General features: G+C 33.8%; 1 protein-coding gene and 1 long non-coding RNA gene across 10 annotated transcripts in view; one reads left to right on the top strand and one right to left on the bottom strand.

The window, feature by feature from the left end:
- CEP290 (centrosomal protein 290) overlaps positions 1 to 20,654 on the bottom strand; it is a 51,856-nt gene that overhangs the window by 3,445 nt on the left and 27,757 nt on the right. For 6 of the 8 annotated variants that reach the window (XM_052668523.1, XM_052668521.1, XM_052668519.1 and 3 more), the window contains 21 exons: positions 19,648 to 20,103; positions 18,673 to 18,837; positions 18,337 to 18,444; positions 18,115 to 18,249; positions 17,300 to 17,566; positions 16,114 to 16,221; positions 15,383 to 15,582; positions 14,344 to 14,557; positions 14,001 to 14,138; positions 13,685 to 13,906; positions 12,996 to 13,112; positions 11,497 to 11,642; positions 10,415 to 10,570; positions 9,401 to 9,524; positions 8,242 to 8,886; positions 7,000 to 7,134; positions 6,654 to 6,740; positions 4,904 to 5,068; positions 4,471 to 4,593; positions 3,937 to 4,109; positions 439 to 580 (listed from right to left, as the gene is read on the bottom strand). In XM_052668523.1, the coding sequence (XP_052524483.1) occupies positions 439 to 580; positions 3,937 to 4,109; positions 4,471 to 4,593; positions 4,904 to 5,068; positions 6,654 to 6,740; positions 7,000 to 7,134; positions 8,242 to 8,886; positions 9,401 to 9,524; positions 10,415 to 10,570; positions 11,497 to 11,642; positions 12,996 to 13,112; positions 13,685 to 13,906; positions 14,001 to 14,138; positions 14,344 to 14,557; positions 15,383 to 15,582; positions 16,114 to 16,221; positions 17,300 to 17,566; positions 18,115 to 18,249; positions 18,337 to 18,444; positions 18,673 to 18,837; positions 19,648 to 20,103 (4,026 nt within the window). The remainder of the gene's footprint in view (positions 1 to 438; positions 581 to 3,936; positions 4,110 to 4,470; positions 4,594 to 4,903; positions 5,069 to 6,653; positions 6,741 to 6,999; positions 7,135 to 8,241; positions 8,887 to 9,400; positions 9,525 to 10,414; positions 10,571 to 11,496; positions 11,643 to 12,995; positions 13,113 to 13,684; positions 13,907 to 14,000; positions 14,139 to 14,343; positions 14,558 to 15,382; positions 15,583 to 16,113; positions 16,222 to 17,299; positions 17,567 to 18,114; positions 18,250 to 18,336; positions 18,445 to 18,672; positions 18,838 to 19,647; positions 20,104 to 20,654) is intronic. The other 2 variants (XM_052668525.1, XM_052668526.1) reach the window with 1 other exon arrangement.
- Positions 5,063 to 20,654, top strand: part of LOC128073516 (uncharacterized) — a 33,780-nt gene continuing 18,188 nt past the window's right edge. The window contains exons 1-3 of one of the 2 annotated variants that reach the window (XR_008202744.1): positions 5,063 to 5,822; positions 8,209 to 8,295; positions 8,850 to 9,407. This is a non-coding gene — a long non-coding RNA (uncharacterized LOC128073516). Of the gene's footprint in view, positions 5,823 to 8,208; positions 8,296 to 8,849; positions 9,408 to 20,654 lie in introns of those variants that run through there. The other variant, XR_008202745.1, reaches the window with a different exon arrangement.

Below are 20,654 nucleotides of genomic sequence, written 5' to 3'. Positions count from 1 at the left end.
AGTGTTCCTTAGTCAAATTCAGTAACTCTTCCATGTGTGAAGTATATTTGTAAGAACTTATTGTAAAGGCTGTGTAGTACGATGCCGTATTGGAAAGAAACACAAAAATCCTCTGTAGAATGGAAAAGTCAGTCTCCCAAAAAGACTTGTAGAAAGAAGAAAGTTCCTGTAGGAAAATTACTTTGCTGAACAAGCTAGAATGATTTTAAGAAATATACGAAGAAATACTATTTCCTGTAAGAAGGGGAAGGCATCTATATGTATTGGTAAGTGGTAATCCTTATTAATCATCAAAAATATTTAAATGTACAATTACGGCAACTAAAACTGAAAATAATTAAAAACAGAGAGAAAAATAAACTGTCAGTATGGACATCAGAAGGAAATTAAAATTAATCAATGTATTCTTAGACTCATCTGGCTTAGATTTTTACTCACTTGTTCTTTTAGATCCTGTAAGTTTTTATCAGCATTGTGTTCACGTTCTGTTGCCTCCTGAAGCAGCCGTTTAAGGTCAGTAATGCTTTGGTTTTTTTTAGCAATATCCATTTCCAGTTCCTTCATCTTTGCTTCGTGCATCCTGGTATTAAAATTATTATGGTTATTAATATTTAAAGAGGAAAAGATAAGAGAAAATACAAAAAAATAAAAATCAGGATATTTTCAAAGCAGGTAAGGTGTTGTAAAAGACACCCTAAAATATGTTTGGAGCAGAGGCCTTCAAATAATCACTGATCTTATTTAATAAGTGAGTGAGCTGAATTAAGCATAATGAAATTTTAGTAGTATTTTTTTAAATTTTAGAATAAAGGTTCTTCCAAATGTTCTACCATTGCTGACCTTACACGTTTATACTCTGACAAGGAGTTACAGGAATCCTGTATGGTTCTGCATGTATACACCAGGCTATTTCTTGCTAAACCATGCATGTCTCTTGCTGCGTTAAGTTGGATGATGCATTTCTCAGGTCTGTCTTCGTTGTGATTTAACAATTAATGGAAAATAAATCAATGTAGTACAAAGAAAAAAAAAAAAGCTTAATACAGATGCAGGAGATGCAGACTGAACAGAAAAAGTGTTCACAAAGTGTTCTACGAGGAATGATGTTCTGTCTTGGAGTCTGAGGAGGAATCCATTTTGCTTTGAGCCTGCTACAAAAATATTTGTATAGAAATACGGAAATGTTGATTGCAAGACATCGCTAGAGATATCTATTCCAGTCTTCCTGCTGAAGAGGCTTTTCAGATGTGGATTCTAACCTCTTCCTACATGCCAAACAGTAAAATCCCAACGATCATGTAGGTGATGCCCAAGGACTTTCTATTACCATTTACCTCTGGAAAATATGTTGGTGAGGTGGACTGCATGATAAAGTGCTCCAGTGAGCTTTTCTAGGTTGGTACTATTTATTTATTTCAAAATGTTGTTAATCTTAAACCATGTTAAACCAAATAAAAAGTTTTTATTCACACCATTTGAAATGGTCAAGTATAATTAATCATGATGCTATATTTATATGCATAGGTTTCTCTGAAAGTAATGCTTCCTGTTTATTTCTGTGGAAAGTAGGGAGCTTTCCAACAGTAATGCTACGTGACAGGTGAGACTCTGCTCTACAAAACTATATTTCAACATAGTCACCAATATTAGCTGTGCATTTTTTCTGCCAGTGATGAACAAAAGCCTGCATGGTATGCTTGTACAAATCTGTACCAGCGGAGGTGACCCACTTCACTACTGCTAAGATGCACCACCCACTGCCTCACTATGCAGTGAGCATTTTCACCAAGCGTCGATGAATGTGAATGGGTGCAACTTTTTCCACGCAGAGGAATTCAGTTACATGTCTTTGCTTCACATGCACTCCCTATACCAGATGCTGTTCCTCTGCTGCCATCCGTCTCATGGCAATAAAATCCAACAGACTGTGGGCCAGAAGGTTCAGTTTCTACTTCCATACTACCAGTCTTTGCCACCGGTGTCTTGAGTCAACATAATGAGGCATTACTTTTGGAGCAGCTCTCATGCATACATGTGTGTATACATACAGACATTACTGTCCACAACTACGTACATCAACTAAAAAGAAGTTAGTACAAATGTTTTTCAAAAAAGTGAATAATTAAAAGAGAAACTCTATTCAAACATTAAGCTGGTAACGTAAGGCCTTAAGGGTCTACCCCTTCAACACATTCTTCTTCCTCCTGTGGCTGGCAGCCAGTGTTCCCCTCTTCCTCGCATTAAATATAACAGGCATCTGAACTTGCATGTAGACATTTTACCTCAGTATGTAGTTAGGTAGAAGGAGAAAATAAAGGAACAGCTTTCTAAAGTCTCAGTGAAGTGAAATGGTTCAGCTGTGTGTCAGAGAAGCTCTACAGTTCTGGCAAGGGATCCCACAGGAATACAAGGCTAGAGAGACTGAAGTTCAACAACAAGCTGACCTTGTCTGAAATCAGACAGATGTCTCTCTTGTATGGTTAATTTTCTGCCCTTACAAGGTTGCTGCCAGAGCTAGAAACTATCTGCAAGAAGTTTATCTATCTCTGTTTGTAAACACTGAAGGTTTTTTTGCAGCCTGAACTGACTATGACATCATGTAGAAGCCCAGGGCTAAGTATTTTTCCACAAAAACTTGCTCTGTTCCCTGCCTCTGCAGGATAGATGCTGTTTCTTTCTCCCACTTGCATACGCACTATTTCAATTTCTTATTCTTTGATTTGCCAAGTACAGGAGGTGATACCCAATTAAAAACTTTTCCCTCAAAGAGGGACAAAATTATTCATTCTCCATTTTCACATGTATCTTATATCAGTATTCTGTATCAATCTGTTCATCATTAAACACGCAAGTGAGACACGTGAATATTATCTTTGCATGCAGCTCATTCGTGAAAGCAGGTGTTAACAGTAATGTTTTTGGACTGGCAATGCTTTTGGGGGTGATTGCTCACTAAAATAACTGCTGTAAGCAAACCACAAAATAGTTCAAAGCAACTTGCTTCTATCAAAGAAATGAATGCCATTAAAAGTTGCTCTGTCTGCTGAGTTAAGATCTCCAGTTTGTATAAGTAGCTAGTCATAGAAAAAGCATCGGAACTATCTTCAGAAGGAGCAATAAAATAATAATGCATGTCTAACTTGTAGAGCAGAAATTGGTGTCATAAAACTGCTTTGTTTAGTGTGTGCCACACTGTGATGTAAGTAGTACCTCAGTTTCAGAACAATGGGTAGATAAGAGCGATTAGTAAAGTGTTGTAGATATTCACTATTATTACCAACAGTAATTTTTTATGATTATTTTCAAAGTTTGAATTTTATCTACAAAGCTAGGAAAGGGTGATTCCACACTTCTTTTTACATTGGAAAACATGATCCAGTTTTCCCTTCTACTACAAATAACAGGACTACCAGGCTGACTACATTTCAGGGCCTTCAGAACACCTACGTGTACTTGTCCCAGAGAACACAGAAATCCCAGTGGGCTTACAAACAACCTCTGCACAGCCACATGGTTAAATGTAGATATACAAATGCAACTAGGAAAATGAAGGTTCCCGGCCTCTATCTTCCCCCCCACCACCACTCATATTGATATCCTTTTGCTAAGATACTAAAGTCTGTGTTTTTTATGTTCAGCAAAAATGCTGAATACACATTCAGTATGTTTAAGAAGCAAGGAACACAAAGTCATTCCTCTGTCAAAGCTATTCTGGAGTCCAAAGGTGATCTGAAGAAGGGAGAACACATCTTCTCTACAGAACCAGATAACAAGGCCAGCGCTTAAGGATAGTAGATCTCTGGTGAATTTTTGTACTGATTCTACAGACTAATAGAGTCAGACAATAAGCACTGTCTGAGGAAAGAAAAATTATGAAAATATAAATATGTATTTTTTGATAATATTTGAGAACTGAAGAATAATTTTAATCCATACCTTGCTACAGCAACCGATTTCCAGATTTTCCTGTCAGTTTCATCAAGCTGAGAGCCTGTGTTTTCAGCCAAATTTAGCCTCTTAATGGTTTCCTTCAGCTGTACAGTTAATTTCTCATTTAATATCTCCAAATTGTTCTTTGCTATTCGTAGCTTCTCTCCACTGTCAGCTTCCTGTTGTTCAATAAAAAAAAAAGTTGCATGATACTTAACCTTATATGTAGCACTGCATTACCTAAAAATGTGGTGAGACAGCTGACAGTGTATCATAGATACATGTATCAGACCGCTAGCTTCCAAATTCTGTCTCAGCCTGTTTCTTAGATGTATCCCCTCCACATGAAATTTAAAGTTCTGTAATGGCAATAGCAATTCTTAGAAAAATATCCACCACATTGACCATTTTAAAAAGAAAAAATATACACAGCACAACAAGTAGCTAATGGAAATAAATTATCATAAATCAGATCATATATAAATAAATATCATCATATATAATCATAATATAAATAAATAATCACTGCAATGATCATACCTTTTTCAGCTCTTTACGTAGCCTCTCATTTTCAGTAATGACTTTTTCCATTCCTTTGGTTTTAGATTCGTAATGCATACTCAGCTGGCCCCCAAGATCAAGTTTCATTTTTTTCATTTCAGACTGAATAGTAAATAGTTTGTTAAAACATATTTACATTACTTCAAATTTCCTTTTTTGAAGCACAGTTACAGTCACTGAATATAACTGACAGTTACAGTACAGACTGCAGACTGAACATTTCATCACATATTTAAATTTATCTTAACATACAAATTATCTTTACATAAATCATGCAGTACTTATGCTAATGAAATTTTAGTTCTGGCCACTTTTTTACTAGTCAACATCAACAACAGGCTTGCTGTTCAATTTTCCTACTAATTTGTATATGAACTCCTATTTGAATATACTACTTAAGATAAATCAGTACCTTTAGCCTCTCATTTTCCTGTTCAAGACCAAGTAATTTCTCATTAGAAACCACAGCTGGAGCTTTTTTCAGATCTTCATTTTCTCTTTGGACTCTCTCTACCACCTTTTTCATCAAACCAATAGTTTTTTCCAATTCCGGGACTGTCTTTCCACTTCTGCCAGCCTGTGCAGAAGAAAAAGAAAAGATACAACACAACCTTCTAAGATACTTCAATTCTTATTTTTATGGCATATTTTCCATTTTATCATATTCATTATAAAGTTGTTAAAGTTTAGCGTCATTTGTATCCTCAAGATTCTTGCATACTTAACTTTCCAAAAGATCATTCACCTCCACAGTCAAATTATCAGCTCCCTCAACTTGTTACCTAAAAAAGCAGCAGTTAAATCTCAAAATTTTATGTATTTTATAAAATAAAATGAAACAGTTTAAGGATAAATCAAAGTAGTAGGTTTTATTTTGCTGTTAGGTTTTTTTTGTTTAGTTGGTTTTGATTTTTTATTTTTTTAATTGTTTTTCTTGTAGAGCAGTTTCCTGATCCAACTGACTGTGCAACTGCTTGAATACTAACACTATCTAAAGGGGAAAAAAGAAGTAGTGACTACCTGTGAGCTTAAAGGACTAAAAAAGGGCTTTATTTTTATTATTTTTTTTAAACCAACTATACTTCTACAAATTAAAGTGGCAAAAGAAATACAGCTTATGCATATGTAAGTTTAAAAAAAAAAAAAAAAGGCGATCCACAACTATTTTCTCTATTTTTCTTCAACCATTCTATTTATGAGGTAGAAAAGTACTTAAAGAGTGTTCCTTAATTTATTTATATTCTTTGCAGCAATGGACTTCCTCAGCAATAACAATTTAAAAATGCTGCTGTTTCCAATTTTGGGGCCAGAAGTACCTCTTCTCCACAGAGGTAAGAACCACAGAAAAAGGGGAAGATTTTAGGAGCCCTGTATAAACATACACAGTGAGGCAAGTTTTGGAAGTGAAAATTACTTCTTTCTTCTCAAAAAGCTCTGAAGAGATTAAAAGCTTTGTGGCTGTACACAGCAGAACCAGAAAAACCCCTAACAGATCTTTGTGTCTGAAAAGGAAGTTTCAGAATTTGCTGCCTCCTCAGAATCCTTGAATGAAGCAGTTTTACAGACTGAACTGCCTTATCCAAAAGCTACAACCGCCTAAGATACAATTCTTTCCAGGTACCCCAAAGCAGAATTCATTCTCCATGTATAATTCAAGGCACTTGCTTAATTCTGCTTCACACAAATAAATTTGAGAAGTCAGCAAAAGGAAAGGCACTCAGCATTACTGAAGCCTTTTTTCCTGTAACTTTTCAAATTCTCAAAAAGCAGCTGACAATGGCTAACATAAAATTTGTGCAGTCTTGCATAGTAAAACACCTTCACTAACAAGTTACATTAACATCTGCATCAAATAAAAAAAGCTTTTATAAATGTAGTTTTTATTACAAAGGCAGTAACTCCTCTTTTTGGTACAAACATGATTCTGAAAACAGGTTTAATGCAAATGACAAAACAAAGCTTCAATACTGCAAATATTTAATATAGTGGCTCTATTCATTCTAATGGTCCTAATGACTGAATTTTATTAATTTGTTGTAATACTTCAACAGTAAAATAAACAAGAACATTCACTGATTGCTTTCAATTCATTCAAAATAATTTACCTTAAATATTTTTTCATATAATGTAACTGTGATGAAAAATGTTGTTGCAGTACTCACCCCTCTAACACTGCTTAGTTTTCTTTCAACATCGACTTTCTCCTTTTTGAGAAGTTCACACATTTCTTTTAAGTCACTTACTTGGTCCTAATAGAACAAAGTAATAAGGAACTTATTTATTTAGATTTAAGTTTGAGATTAAGAAACAAAGTTACAGTTGGTTTTATTAAAAAAAAAAACAAAACAATTTCCCATTACAGTGAAATTTTTAATAATTTCTACCAAGCTTTCTTTTATCTTACATAAGAACATGAGGAACACAGAAAATACACAAACATCATTTTCTTTGTACAAAATCCACTAACCTGTGCCAGGTTAAAGGGGACAAATGGTAAAGAGATGTTACCTTTAGTCTTGGCAAATCTCTGTTGGCTTGCTCTAGCTGGAATCTTAGCTCAACGTTTTCAGACGATAATCTTAAATTTTCCTTTAGAACCTCTTGTTCTCTTCGATATTGATCATCTGATCCTACTCCTGAGGTCTTCAGAAAACAGGAAAAAATAATTATTATTAAATCATAGGACACTATTTGCTGCACCAGTTGTAGCTGATAACAGATGATTAGTATTTTGCACAGAAAAAAAAATCAAAACAAAATGTTTACCATCTTTTTTGGAATTTTTTCTTCACAGACATTTTGTGGCATATAACTGATCAGAGTCGTATCACCAACGACCAAGATCTAACCGATTTTGTCTTAGGGACATGGTTTAGTGGGGCATGGTGACAATGCACTGACAGTTGGAGTAGGCGATCTTACAGGTCCTTTCCAACCTTAATGATTATATGATTCTGAGATTCTAACTATTTTTCTTATATTTTCTAAACTTGATTAGCCTTTACAAAAAGCTTACAAATGAGCATAAACTCATAAAAAAAACCCTGCCAAACAACAATTAATTATCAAACTATTGGTTACAAATGAACTTTTGTCTTTTCTAAGACACAAAAGGTGCTGAGTATAGTAAACTGCTGAGACACTACCTGGGAACAAAATCTAATTTTAAGAACATATTCTGATATGTTTATTAAATACTTCATATAGCATAAGAATTTAAATGAGGTCAAATAGATCACTGAACAAATAAGTTCCTATATTTTAAGACTTTACCCACAGAAGCTATAACATAAAAAGTGTTTTGCATGCCAATTGCAAGTGTAGGTATATGAAAAATTATTAGCTAATATTAGTGAAGATGAAATCCTTTTGACGATACAATAATCTGTAGGTTTTATTTATGTAATTATGGAATTAACATGTGAACCATTAATGCACTGTTAAGATAATATGAAAAAAGTACTGTTTCAGTATAGGACATTTTTTCTAAAGGTATGTAATATCACACTATAAGTCTCTAAAGAATGATCATTGGGCTGCATGCATCATTATGATTATTTGTAAGCTTTTTGCATCAAAACTATAGAATTGACAACTTAGCTGAGAGCTGACACAGAAATGAATTGTGAAAGTGTAAGATTTGTTTTTATGAACTATTTGGTAATGACTTTAATATCACTGCAGACCATTCAAAACTATTCTATGTCACTTCTACAGAAAAAATGCAAGAGGATTGCTACAGTATCCAACCTCAGGCATTTCACAGGGTTTTGGGGTTGTTTCAATTCCCTCTGTATCACTTAGGTAAGTTTCACATTTATTCTCTGCGGTGTGTTGATTAATTTCTTTGATTCTTTGTCCTTCATCATCATTAACTTGATTAGAAGGTTCTCCTGAATAAAAGTGATTGCAGCTCCTTCTGTCAGGATAAAGCTCTTGTACACTTTCTTCTTCATCAGCATTTGATTGCTTGCATATTTCTTGCTTTCTGTCCTCCTCTTCAAATTCCTCATTACTTTTTCTATTCTCAGGCTGTGCTACATCTTCTTCGTTATTACTGCAATTCTCTTCACCATCTTCAGCTGTACTGTTGCTTTTCAATCCTTCCCGAGAAATATCTGCATCTTTGCACTTTTCATTATCTTCAGGACGCTGCTGCTCAGGACTGACTTCTGTGCCTGCATCCCTGGTAGCCTCATGGCTTTCATTATGCACAAAGGAACTTTGTATGCTTGCTTCCTCATCTATTTCATTGTTATCAGAAGTGCTAAGATTAGTCTCATGTTTGATTTCATCTCTATTTGAAACAGATTTCTTTGGAAGGTAATTCAAACGCTTCTTTTTATTGACACTGACAGGAAGAGACTCATTCAGTTCAGTTTGATAATATGCACTCTAATTCAAGTTGAGGACAGAATGAAGCATGCAAGAAAAGCAGAAGACAGTAAAACAAAAGAAGAAATAAAGAAACAGAATATACTGTTGAATCTATGTCCTGAAGAATTAAGAAAATGTAGTAACTCAATATTCACAATACAGTTAACTTTGTACAAATCAAAGCAGAACAAACCACATCTAATGTAACAAATGCAGCTAAAAATCTCCTCAAACTCTGCGCGCCGCATTTTTCAGTCAACATGGTGAATAAAGTAGTCACTCAGTTGCAGACTCACATTTTTGACAATATATATCCCTTATTTCTCCACTATAGGAAATGGAGTATTTCAGCTTCTACCATTTTAGCAGAACTCAGAAACTAGTTCTTTTTTCCTATACAAGAAATTTCATATTCTGTTTTTGAACAATGATTATTTGAAATAAAATTTCCCAAATGATATAGAATAGTAACAGATAATAAATATTTTTGTTAAGGAGGTGCAGTGATGATGGAGTCATATTACTAACTTACCGAGGGCCTAGAATATGTCTCTCTTGAACACTGTCTCTGCAATTCATGAAGCTTTTCCTGAAGGTATTGATTTTTTAAATGTAATTCTTCTACAACAGAATCCCGTGGAATTGCTTGCTGTGTTCTACATCCAAAAATGAATCAAGCCAAAATAAAAAATGGCTATTAATACAGAACAGCATACCTTTATGTAAAACAAATGTGAGCTTCTGGCTTCTGGACTACTGGACTGAAACTTCTAATTTTAATGGACTAGTCATACTAAATCAATGTTATCCATATACACTACTTCAGCCAATCTCCATGAATCAAAAGTACCTATTTTGGGAAAAGGAATCTGCTCTTTTAAGATGTGTACACCTTCTATTACTGAGGTACACTATGCACTGCAATAATGGATATAATGATTAGGAACAGACTCCATAACTACAACATCTAAGTTCCAGAATCCTTCATCAACTTGGAATTATTACAACTTCACTTAAAAGGAGTCATATATTTTTAAACTGTTTCACTTTTAAAATAACGAAACAATGTTGTATAATCTCTGTACGTGCACAATTGCTCCCTGGAAACTTTAAGTTTGTTCCTCACAGACTCATAGAGCTCTTGCAACCTGGTCGGATTTTTTGTGTTGTTTTGGTTTGTTTTTTTTTCTTTTCTTTTCCTTTTTTTTTTTTTTCTTTGCTAATTGTATCATTACTGTATCACAGAACTAATGGATCTTTACACAGATCTTTTCTCATTTTGATGAGAAAAACTTCTTTACGAAAGTGTTGTTAAGCACTGCAATAGGCTCCCCAGGGACATGGTTGAGTCACCATCCCTGCATGTGTTTAAAATCCATTTGGATGTGGTGCTCAGAGACATGATTTAGCAGAGGGTTGTTAGAGGTAGAGTAGTATGGTTACACTGTGTTTAGACTCCATGATCTATGAGGTCTTTTCCAACCTGAGCAATTCTATGATACTATGATTTCATATTTTTTACAGATTTTCTTGAAATGCCTCTCACCTCATGTGAGCAACTTCATTTTCTAAATTTAAATTCCGCTTCCTTAGTTCATCCAGTTCTTTTTCAGACTCTGAAACTCTTACTCCAACAACACGGTCAACAGTAACACCAGTATTTTTCAGTTTCTTCTGAAGAGTACTTTTCTCTTTTTCAGTCCTACAAGATGCAATAAAATAGAAGCTAAAACTTTATTTGCATTAGCTGACTTGCTTTCTTTGGGAGAAAATTTATTTCCTACCAGAAATCTTGTAATTTATTTTGTCACTGTACTGCACCACTCTTTTCTTTAGTTAAAGTTACCATACAAATAGTGACAGCTTTACATAAATAAGTAAATAAATAAATAAATAAATAAATCACAAATACTGGAAAAAATAGCAACTGTGAAGTTAACAGCACTCTAGTCACAAGCCATTTGTTGTTCTTGCCTGTGTTTTGTCTTAAATTCCTGAGATTTGCTCTAACCTCAGACAAATGCCATTTTGAAGCAATTCCAATCAACAATCTAACAGTTACAACTACCATCATTTGGAGGTCATCACCAACCATCATCAATGCAATCCTGCCATTACTGTACTGAAGTAAACTTAACTTTCATGGAAGCCATACAAATGTTGTTGTTTTTTTTGTTACCTTTTGTTTAAAAAAAAGTTTGTCTCATCATGCTAGAACCGTCAGTACTGCAGTAGCATAACACAATAGTGGCACACCACCCACTCTAATAGTCTGATTCAATAACATTGAGGTAAGATTCAGTCCATTTCGCTGAAACTTTTACTTGTTTCAGGGAAACAACAGAACACCACATACAAGAAGCATAATAAGGCACATAAATGAGTTTTATTCATAGACAGTTAATTCTATAGGTGTAGAAGAAAAGAAACTTTGTGGTTTTTTTCTGCAAGTGAAAGGATACTAAAGGAGTGGCCTGCTGCCTGAAAATTAAACAATTATTTTAATCTCAATAGCAATATCAAATGTAGGCATCCGTCTTGTAATGAACTGGTATGATTATGTGGCAAAAATATTTGGATTTCTCCTATGCCATCACTTTGTAGAAGAATGTAAGAAAAACAACTCACTTGGAATAAAGTTCCTTCAGTGTGGTTAACTGTTTAGCTAAAGTATCGGTTTCCTTTTCCTTTTCTTTAAGTTTGTTCCGCATCCCTTCCATTCTGATTTGCCATTTTTTACTTTCTTCCCATCTAATTATTTCCTCTTTTGAGGTCTGTGAAGCACATACACAAATTACGTATTTCTTTTCAAACTGTTTTCTTAAAGGAAACAAACACATTGGAAAACCATGCACAGCATATTTTACATTTTAAAATTTGAAACATCACACCATAATTAGTAAAAATCAGTCCAAGCTGGATACTCTAAACTTGCTGCAGTAACTGGCATAAAAGGCTGATGCAATTTAATGTTATATTATCAAATTCTTTTTCACATTTTAATGTTCACTTAAAAGAAAAATAAAGTGACAGATTAAAAAAAAAATTATACATGCTTGTGAAATATATCCTTTTAATTTAAATTACAGGCTTGTAAAGAAGTTTGTAAAATTAAAGAAAAAGAAGGGCTTTTCTATGCCAATTTTCAGGATAGTTATCCGTTTCCTTGCAGCTCACCAGGAGGTTTTACGTCCTGCTGCAAAGCTGCCCATTTCTGTACTTTCTTACTATACTTTCTTACAGTTAAAATTAAGTGCTTCTAAAACACACATCAATTAAGAACTGTATGAAATGAATGTGATCACAAACGACTACTGAAAAATCATCCTGTAAACAACCGTTTCATTGTGTCACTGGATGTTTCTTTTCCTTCATTTCATCCCTGTACTTTCTGTCCTGACTTCACGCTAAAGTTACAGTTATTAAAAGACAGACAGAAAGTAAATTCTTGGGAAAAAGGAAAAAAAATAGTTTGTGAAAAATGTCTTTAAACACTAAGCAGTAAGTATATGAAAAATCTCAAACTAACTGGAAGCACAACTTTAGTCTTGAAATCATACTTAATATCATAAAGAGTATGAATGATTACTGTGACAAGCCAGTATTTAGTTACTGAAATGGAAAAATAACAAGCAGAAAAACAAACAATGGTAAAATGAACACATCTCCAGAACATCATAACTTCCTGGAAGTGGAAACTGCTTTTGTGAGGAATAACCACTTAGATACATAATCACTTCCCACTTTTTGCTCTTCAAGTACTTCACATTTTTATCACTGCACTGATTTTGTAAATGAGCATTTAACTTCACTTACTTAATCAACTTCACTGCTACCTATAAAATCTTAGTTTTCTACAACCTGGGGACTTTTAATTCTACAAAAAAAAGGGCAGGAAAGCATTAAAATACAAGCACTTTGTACTAAGCAACAAACAGTAACTGTTGTTACTTTTGTTACTGTTTTTATTCCACAGGGAATACAAAAAAGTGACTGACATGAAACTGCTTTTGATTTGATCAAGTTTGGCTGGTTCATGGTTGTTTTAGGAGGCAGAGGAAAAAGCTGAACTGCCTACCTTTAGGATGATATCTTTCAAAGCCACGGTATTTGTATTTATCACATACCTTGTCTTCTTTTATACTTTTTTTTTCTATTTCTTCACACTTCTTCTCAAGTTCATTTTCCAATTTCTTAACTTTCTTCTGAAGTTCATCAACCAGATTTTGCTCACCAGCTCTGTTCTGGAAGATTGCAAACTCTCAACTTAAAGTTTAGTGACCACTACCTAAGTATTTTTCTCTCCACCAAAAATAAAGTTTTGAATTGGTAGAATTGGTATTCAATTGGTAGAAGTAGCTTACAACCTAAATGATACTTTAAAAATTATCTTTACTTCAACAATTAATTCAACAATTCGTTCAACAAATGCATTCTAAACTTAATTCAGTAGTAAGTAGTTGATTTCAAAAACAAAGTTGAGACAGTTATACTTCCGAACAGAGAAGCGAGGGCAGACAGGAAGATCAAATTCAAGCTAGCTATCCGTAGCAGCTTTAAAAGTGGCAATTCATCTCTTCAGAGTCTTAAATTTGTTACAAAATAAAGTAATTTTTAGCCTGTTCAATGTATTTGAGACATACTTCCAGCAGGAAAAACTAATAGCTTATGTGTAACCCAGCTGATAGCAATCATACAGTTTTAAACTGAGTGTTGGTCTCAATGCCTGTCAAAGGTAGTTAATCCTCCATCAAGCCAGCCCATCTAGTATAAAAGTGTGACCAAGATGAAATACAGTTTTAAAAATGTCTTCTACCTGAATACCACTGGTTAGCCTCCTGGTCCGTTTCTTCAGTTCTTCATTTTCCATTTCAATTTCATTTTTTTCTCTCATCATTTTAGTAAGTGCCTTTTGTTTCCTCTGAAGTTCTTGGTTCAGTTCATCCCTTTCATCTAACAAAGCACTCTCCCTGTTTTTACTTAGTTTAAGGTTATCCGTAAGTTTTGAAATCTGATTATTTAGTTCCTCTATCTGAGTCTACAGGAAAAAAAAAACAAAACAAACAAAAAAAAAACATCAAGATATACCAGATACATAATAATACAATACAAAGATATTACCTTGTACTCACCATGAGCCTCTTTGTTTCTCTGTCAACAATCTCCTGAACGTTCATATATGCCTCTTTTTGTGATGCTGCAGAAATTATCTGCTGTTCAGCATTAGCAGTCATTTCTGCTCGAAGTACCAAAAGTGCTTTACTCAAAGCCTAAAAATAAAAAATGCAAGTTCTAATACCAGAAGAAGCTGCTCATATTGACATCAGAAAATAACAAAATGCAACTGTATTTTATGTTAAATTATGCAATGATTTTTCATCTCTTGCTGTAGCATACATAAAATTCTTAAACATTAAGCCACTTTAAGCATTAATTTTTATTTAAGACCTAGATATATTATTTTTGTTGACTGACTTTCTGCTGCTTCTCTTTTAGGGTTAACTGGTTCTTCAGCTGTTCCACTAGGCTCTTCATTATTGCTGTAGGTGCTCTCTTATTTGCTTCTTTTTGAGCCTCTAGTTCAGCTTTTACATTGGCTAATTCCTTCTCCATGTGAGACAACATTTTCTTCAATCCATTTGCTTCATCTTTCAGGAGTTCCACATCAACTGTGTGCTTTTCCTGAAGCCTAATGTAAAATAAGCATTAATAAGGCACACTGCTTAATTATTAGCTAGCAAACTCCAAATAAAACAACAATGTTGTATTTTGTGTTATCAAAACAAATTATTGTACAAACACAGAATGGGCTGGGTTGAATGGCAGATCCAAGCTCATCTATTTCCAACCCACTTGTCATGGGTAGGGACACCTCTCACTGGGTCAGGTTGCCCAAGGCCCCAACCAGTCTGGCTTTTCATGCATCTGGAGATGGGCATCCACCCTCTGGGCAACCTGTTCCAGTGTCTTACCATCTCATGAGTAAAGAAATGGTTAAAAAAAAAAAAAAAAAAAAGGAAAAAGGCCATCTTAGATAAGAGTGTCTCCACTTAATTATTCAAGAACAATTGACAGATCAATCTGGAACAGTGTTCTAGTTAAATTCCTGTCCTTGACTGCTAAGAAAACCACCAACCTTTTTTCTTTTTAACAAGTCTTAAATTTTCATGTATTTAAACTTGTCAGGTAGCAAGTTCAAATGAGTGGTAGAGAGTGCAAGGTAAGTATCACAATAGCTTAAAGACAACTCTCATATCAAGACTAATTAAATACTTTGTTTTTGATTGGATGGCACAAAGTTTATAACTGAAATACATTTTCTCAAGCCACATTTTTCAATATCAGCCTTAATGAAGATTTTTAAAGCAAAAATAGTTTACATTTACCAACCATAACTCTTACATTTTTTTTTCAGCTAAACCCAAATATCAGCTAAAATACGCTCAATTCTACTTCAGTAACAGCAATGCATAGTGACCAACAGTGACTTAATGTTGACAGTCTAAAAACTTACTGGGTTCTGATAGTCTCAAACTCTTTGATTTTCATTATAGTAATCTGTTTTTGTTTCTCCAAATCAGATGAAGTTTTCTTTAATTTACCAACAAGTGAAGCAAGAGAATTGTCCTGTTCTACTACAGTTTGCTCCATTTCAGCTAAACGGAGGAAATGTTTGTTGCTGTTAAGTGATAAAGAAGGATCTTCCATTAACTCCTGTAAAACAGAATGTGTGTGATAAACATCTTACGCTTTAAATCAAAGGTTAGTGATGCATTTTAAATTCAGTTCTAACCAAACATTAGTATCTAGCATGTTTATCTACTGAGATACAATTCCTATGCTACTTTGAAAAGAACTTTGCAGGTGGAAAAATCTACAGAATAACCAATTACATATGGCTGTCACCTTATCATCAATTATCAAAGGAAAATCTACATTGAAATGTAATTAATGCAACTGACTGAAAAGAATAAAGAAAAAATAAGCCTCCCTTCTTTCCCTTTAAGTCAATAGATTAGAATAAGAACAATGATGTTATAGTCTAAAGCAGAAACTTTGTTTTACACTTGTCCTCTAATTCATCAATGTCAAATTCAAGAATTTCTGAAGTTCCTTCTGTATTGACCATCTATTTATTTTTCATCAGCATTATTACTTAATTTTGACTATAAAACTGTTCTTTTGAGTAACCAGCTTCAAAATATAGGAACAACTTCACTAATCCCACAAATACACATAGCTCACCAAAGCAGTCTGTTTCAATTTATTAAGAGAATTCTCAGTACACAAATCTAACTTCTGGTGTAGAACTCTGATGTCTTCTTCGTGTTTCTTTGCCATTTCCTCTTGTTTCTGTTAGTTAAAAATAAAAATGTCATTCTACTGATGCACATGGAACTGAAGTACCCTCCACACAGATTCTTCAGTTATTGCTCAGTATTGTACCTCAATTTTTCCTCCAGTTCTTGTGTTTTTCACAAGACTTCTAATCTTGTTAATGACCATACCTTTTTTTTCCCCCCTTCTCAGCACTTATTACTAGAAAAAAATGGACTACTGCAGTTTTACAATATATTGTAAGTAGTGTACTGCAAAAGAACAGGAGAAAGAAAGCAAACACCAAAAGCTGTTTGTGCTCCTTGCCAACTGTGTCTCTCTATGTGTAGTGATATTCATACTATATAGTTTCCAGGGCTGCTTACTTTAGATTAACTTTAATGTGATCCTATGGGTTGAATGTCTACTAGCAGACAGAGCATAGTAGGTTCATTCTTAAGACTGCATCTTCTGTTTTATTTCCTATCCTAGAACTTGATCTTTCTCAGATAAAATAACTATATACGTTAACTAAGCAATGATGCTTCAGATGTGTGCTTCTGATCCAAATGCACTAAAACAGTTGTATCTTTAGTCTTGAAATATCTCCTAAACACAAGGTTTATTAATGTAAAATACACTTTAAGAATCTGGAAGTTATAGGATTTGCTTTAAGAACACAATAATATGCTTTAACACAAGGTTTATACTTTAAAAGTATATTTTAAATGCCAGCATATTTAAGAAGTATGTTTTCCATAAATGCTTTTCTTTCATATACCTTCCAAATTTACTACAAGGTGCAGTCCACAGATCACTGTTGCAAATACTTGAAAAGCCTCTGGAATAAGAGTCCACTTCTCACAGCAAATTTTTATTATCTTCCTTTCATACTAATTTAATTCCTAGACATATACCATATACATAAACCTCTTGACTAAGCAAACCTACTATTTAAAGAAGTTGATAAATTATACATGAAGTTTCTACAGAAAAAGAAAGAAACAAAACAAGTAACTGTATTCTCTTCTGAGACAAAAAAAAATTTTTTTCCACTACCAGTGAGAACAAAAACTTTACAAATGGAAAAAAAGTTTATGCAAGACATAAATACCTCTCTTGCTTTCGCAAGCAGATCTTGGTATTTTTTTAACATTTCCTCCTTCTGATTTAATCGTACTTGCATATTTGCAATAGTTTGATGAGCAATTTTTATTGCATGGTGGTACTCTGGATCATCTTCTTTTTTGCATAATTCAGCTGTTATTTTCTCTTTTTCTGACATTGAAGGTAACCGAAGTCTAAGTTCATTTATAATTTTGTCCTTGGATAAAACATTTTGTTCAGCTTTCCACAGAGCAGCTTCCTTTTCTTTTAATTTCTACAACAGAAAGCAATTATTGCATTCACAGAACTCAAGTGCTGCAAAAAAAGAGCTTACATTTTAAAAAATCTAACAAGATTTGTCTAAATGGGTTTACAATCAAAAGACTTTCTGTATTTAATTTTGGCTGTATGGAATTACTATTAGATCAAGAAAGTCCCAGGATATTTTCTGCTTACATACTTATGCAACCATTTGTTGCATTATATTATTATTATTTTTATTATCAAAACTAATGTGGTGTTTTTGAGACTAGTAAACTGAATGTTGTACAAGAACATTCTACCCTAGTAAAGACATAATCTAAACTAATTAAAAATGTTCCCCAATAATCTGTCCCTACTGAAAGAACTATGTAACTACAAATAAATATATTATCTACATTTTTTCTGAGTTAGAATATTTCTAAGGGAATCAACACATTTGATGGATATTCATAAAAGGTATTTGTTAGAGAAATATAATACAGAAATACAGTACAATACAATACAATAACATAGAAATATAACCATTATCCTTTATATGGTATGTTATGGTTTAATTACCTCCTCTAGTGATTTGCAGGTTGCCCTTGTTTCCACAATTATTCGAACATGCTCCTGAATCTTCCTCAAAGCCAGCTCAAGTTGTTTTGGGAGGGGCAAACTAGGGTCTGGAACCGATCCTGCTGCCTCTTCACACTGTACAGAAAAATTTGTATTCATATTATACAACAGCTCTGAAAAATGTGCTTTTTAGTTTGCTTGTAGTTAATTCAGTGCGTGTACCTTCAGAGCAGTACTAAGTATTTCATTCTGTTGCTGATCATATACGTCTAATTGGCGCTGCAATTCTAATTCCCTCTGGTCCCATGCCATTTGCCTTTCTTCATGGAACTGTAACAAATGTTTGATAAAAGCATTTTATTTATTAAAGGCAATGGAGAATTTATAACCAACTTAATCAGAAAAAAAAAATAAAGTGCTATTCTAATAGCCCATTTGCTATTAAAAAGTACTACAGAACCATGATACAAACATCTGTTACAAATCTTACTACCAAGAATCACTTCAAAATCTCTTAAAGAATATTCTGTTTTTCTAGTAGAATGCAGAAATGCATACCTTGTTCTGCTGCACAACTTCCTCTTCCAAATTATTGATTGTGCATTCGTACTCTGAAATTATGTTTTGCAAATACTTCATCTCTTCCTTTTGCTTGACTAATTCTCGATTGAGTTTAAGTTCCTGCAGATGGAGTTCCTCCATCTTCATATGCCATTCTATTACCTAATAATGAAAGATAAACAGTATTATCATCTACCAAGCCTACAAGCCACCTAGATGCAGTTACACTCCAGCTTTGAGGAAAGGCAGCACTTATCTAAGCAAGGGAAATATTCTGCCTTTTTAAGTTTCTTCCTTTGAATGAGGCAGCATGATAAGATTATGAACTGCAAAAAGAATTATGAAAAGCACAGAAGACAATTGGATAGGCAAAATGTTTCACCCATGCTGACAAAGACCTCTCTCTAAATAATTTTCAAATGACCTAACCAACTACGCAGGGATTTGGAAGAGAAGTGAGAATGCCTTATTCAAATTGCAAAGCAGTATTTTTACAATAGCAAAATATGGCTAAGTAGAATTATATGGGTATAATAACATTTCTGAGCATACTTCCCTTGGATCTATTTAGAAGTTGGGAATTTGTAGCAAAGATTTCAGTACAAGCTCATGTAACAGAATTTCAGAATATTACTCTGTATTTAATTTAGTGCATAATTTAATTTAATTCATAATTTAATTAAATTTAATGCAATTTAATGCAACTGTAAGACCCTATTTCCTATGCCACTTAATTAGAAAAAAAAAATTAGTAACTCTGACTGCACTGACTTTTACACAGCAAATAACTAATCATGTTGCTACTTTTTTAAAATAGGAAAAGCAATAATGATAGCTGTCTTATTCTGACACAGTACGTTTTGAGATCTTGAAGCTCTACATTAAACAGAGGTTCAGGAAACACTGAAATGAAATTTAGCATAAATGCTAAATTAGATTCGGATTACTATTCAAAGCTGTAAGAAGGCAAACCTTTTGAGCTCCTCTCGTATCCTTCAATGCAGTTAATAATTCTTCCAAACTTTTCAGCTTCAACTCCACTTCCAGTGCTCTGTTTTCTGCATTTCGACGGTCCTGCTGGGCATGCTGGACTTCTTCTAGGATTTTCAGTTTGTCACTCTGTAGTTGAATCATTGTCCTTGAGAATTTTTCTTGTTGTGCTAAAGGTAGAGCCCCACTAAACTGTCTCCGCAAAGACTGAACTGTCTGTTGTAGATGTTTTGCTCTATTCCTTCCTTCCAGTCGGGCAAAATATAAGGCATGCTCTCTGTCATCGAGTTTCTGCTCTAAATGTAGATTGTGGATTTCCACCTTCTTTAGTTTCGATTTTAGAGTCTCCAACTTGCCTATAGCAATGGATTCACTGTCTTGAAGGGCTATGATACGCTGATGCAGTTTTGCGATAACTGCTTTTTCATCAGACTGTGCCTAAGAACAAAATTATAGATCAAAATTATCTTCAAGTATGTTTATGCAGTGTATTAATGCAGCTATTACCTTTTGTATTTTATATATTGCGTGATTTTTATTCCACAGATACAAGTCTCTAAAAAGAACTTCTTATTTTTCCAATCTTATTAATACAGCTATATGTTTGAAGTAGACCTTTTCAGATACCAAGCTGAAAAACTGTTTCCTGCCAAAATACCAGGGAGTAGGGAAGAAAAGCAAACCCAACCATACCAAATATAATAACATAAAAGCCGGCAGAAGTGTTATATCCAGGGATTGAAACCATTCTAGAAGATGGAAACAATCCCAGAAATTGTTTTAGCTAGTAACTGAACAAGATAACAAGCTTTATCTTCAGCTTCACAAGTCAAAGCCTGTCTCATAAAAATAAAAACAAAAAAAACCACTACCAACATTCTTAATTTTCTGTTTAAAAATTGACCCTTATTAATTATATAGGAATATATCAAAATAAATAGAAATAAGCTCAAGATCTTTTTTTTTTTTTAGCTGTACAACTAGAAATG

Source organism: Tympanuchus pallidicinctus, unplaced genomic scaffold (genome assembly GCF_026119805.1).
Source record: "Tympanuchus pallidicinctus isolate F22 unplaced genomic scaffold, pur_lepc_1.0 scaffold8, whole genome shotgun sequence".
Taxonomy (NCBI): domain Eukaryota; kingdom Metazoa; phylum Chordata; class Aves; order Galliformes; family Phasianidae; genus Tympanuchus; species Tympanuchus pallidicinctus.
This window is presented reverse-complemented; position numbering and strand designations above follow the sequence as displayed.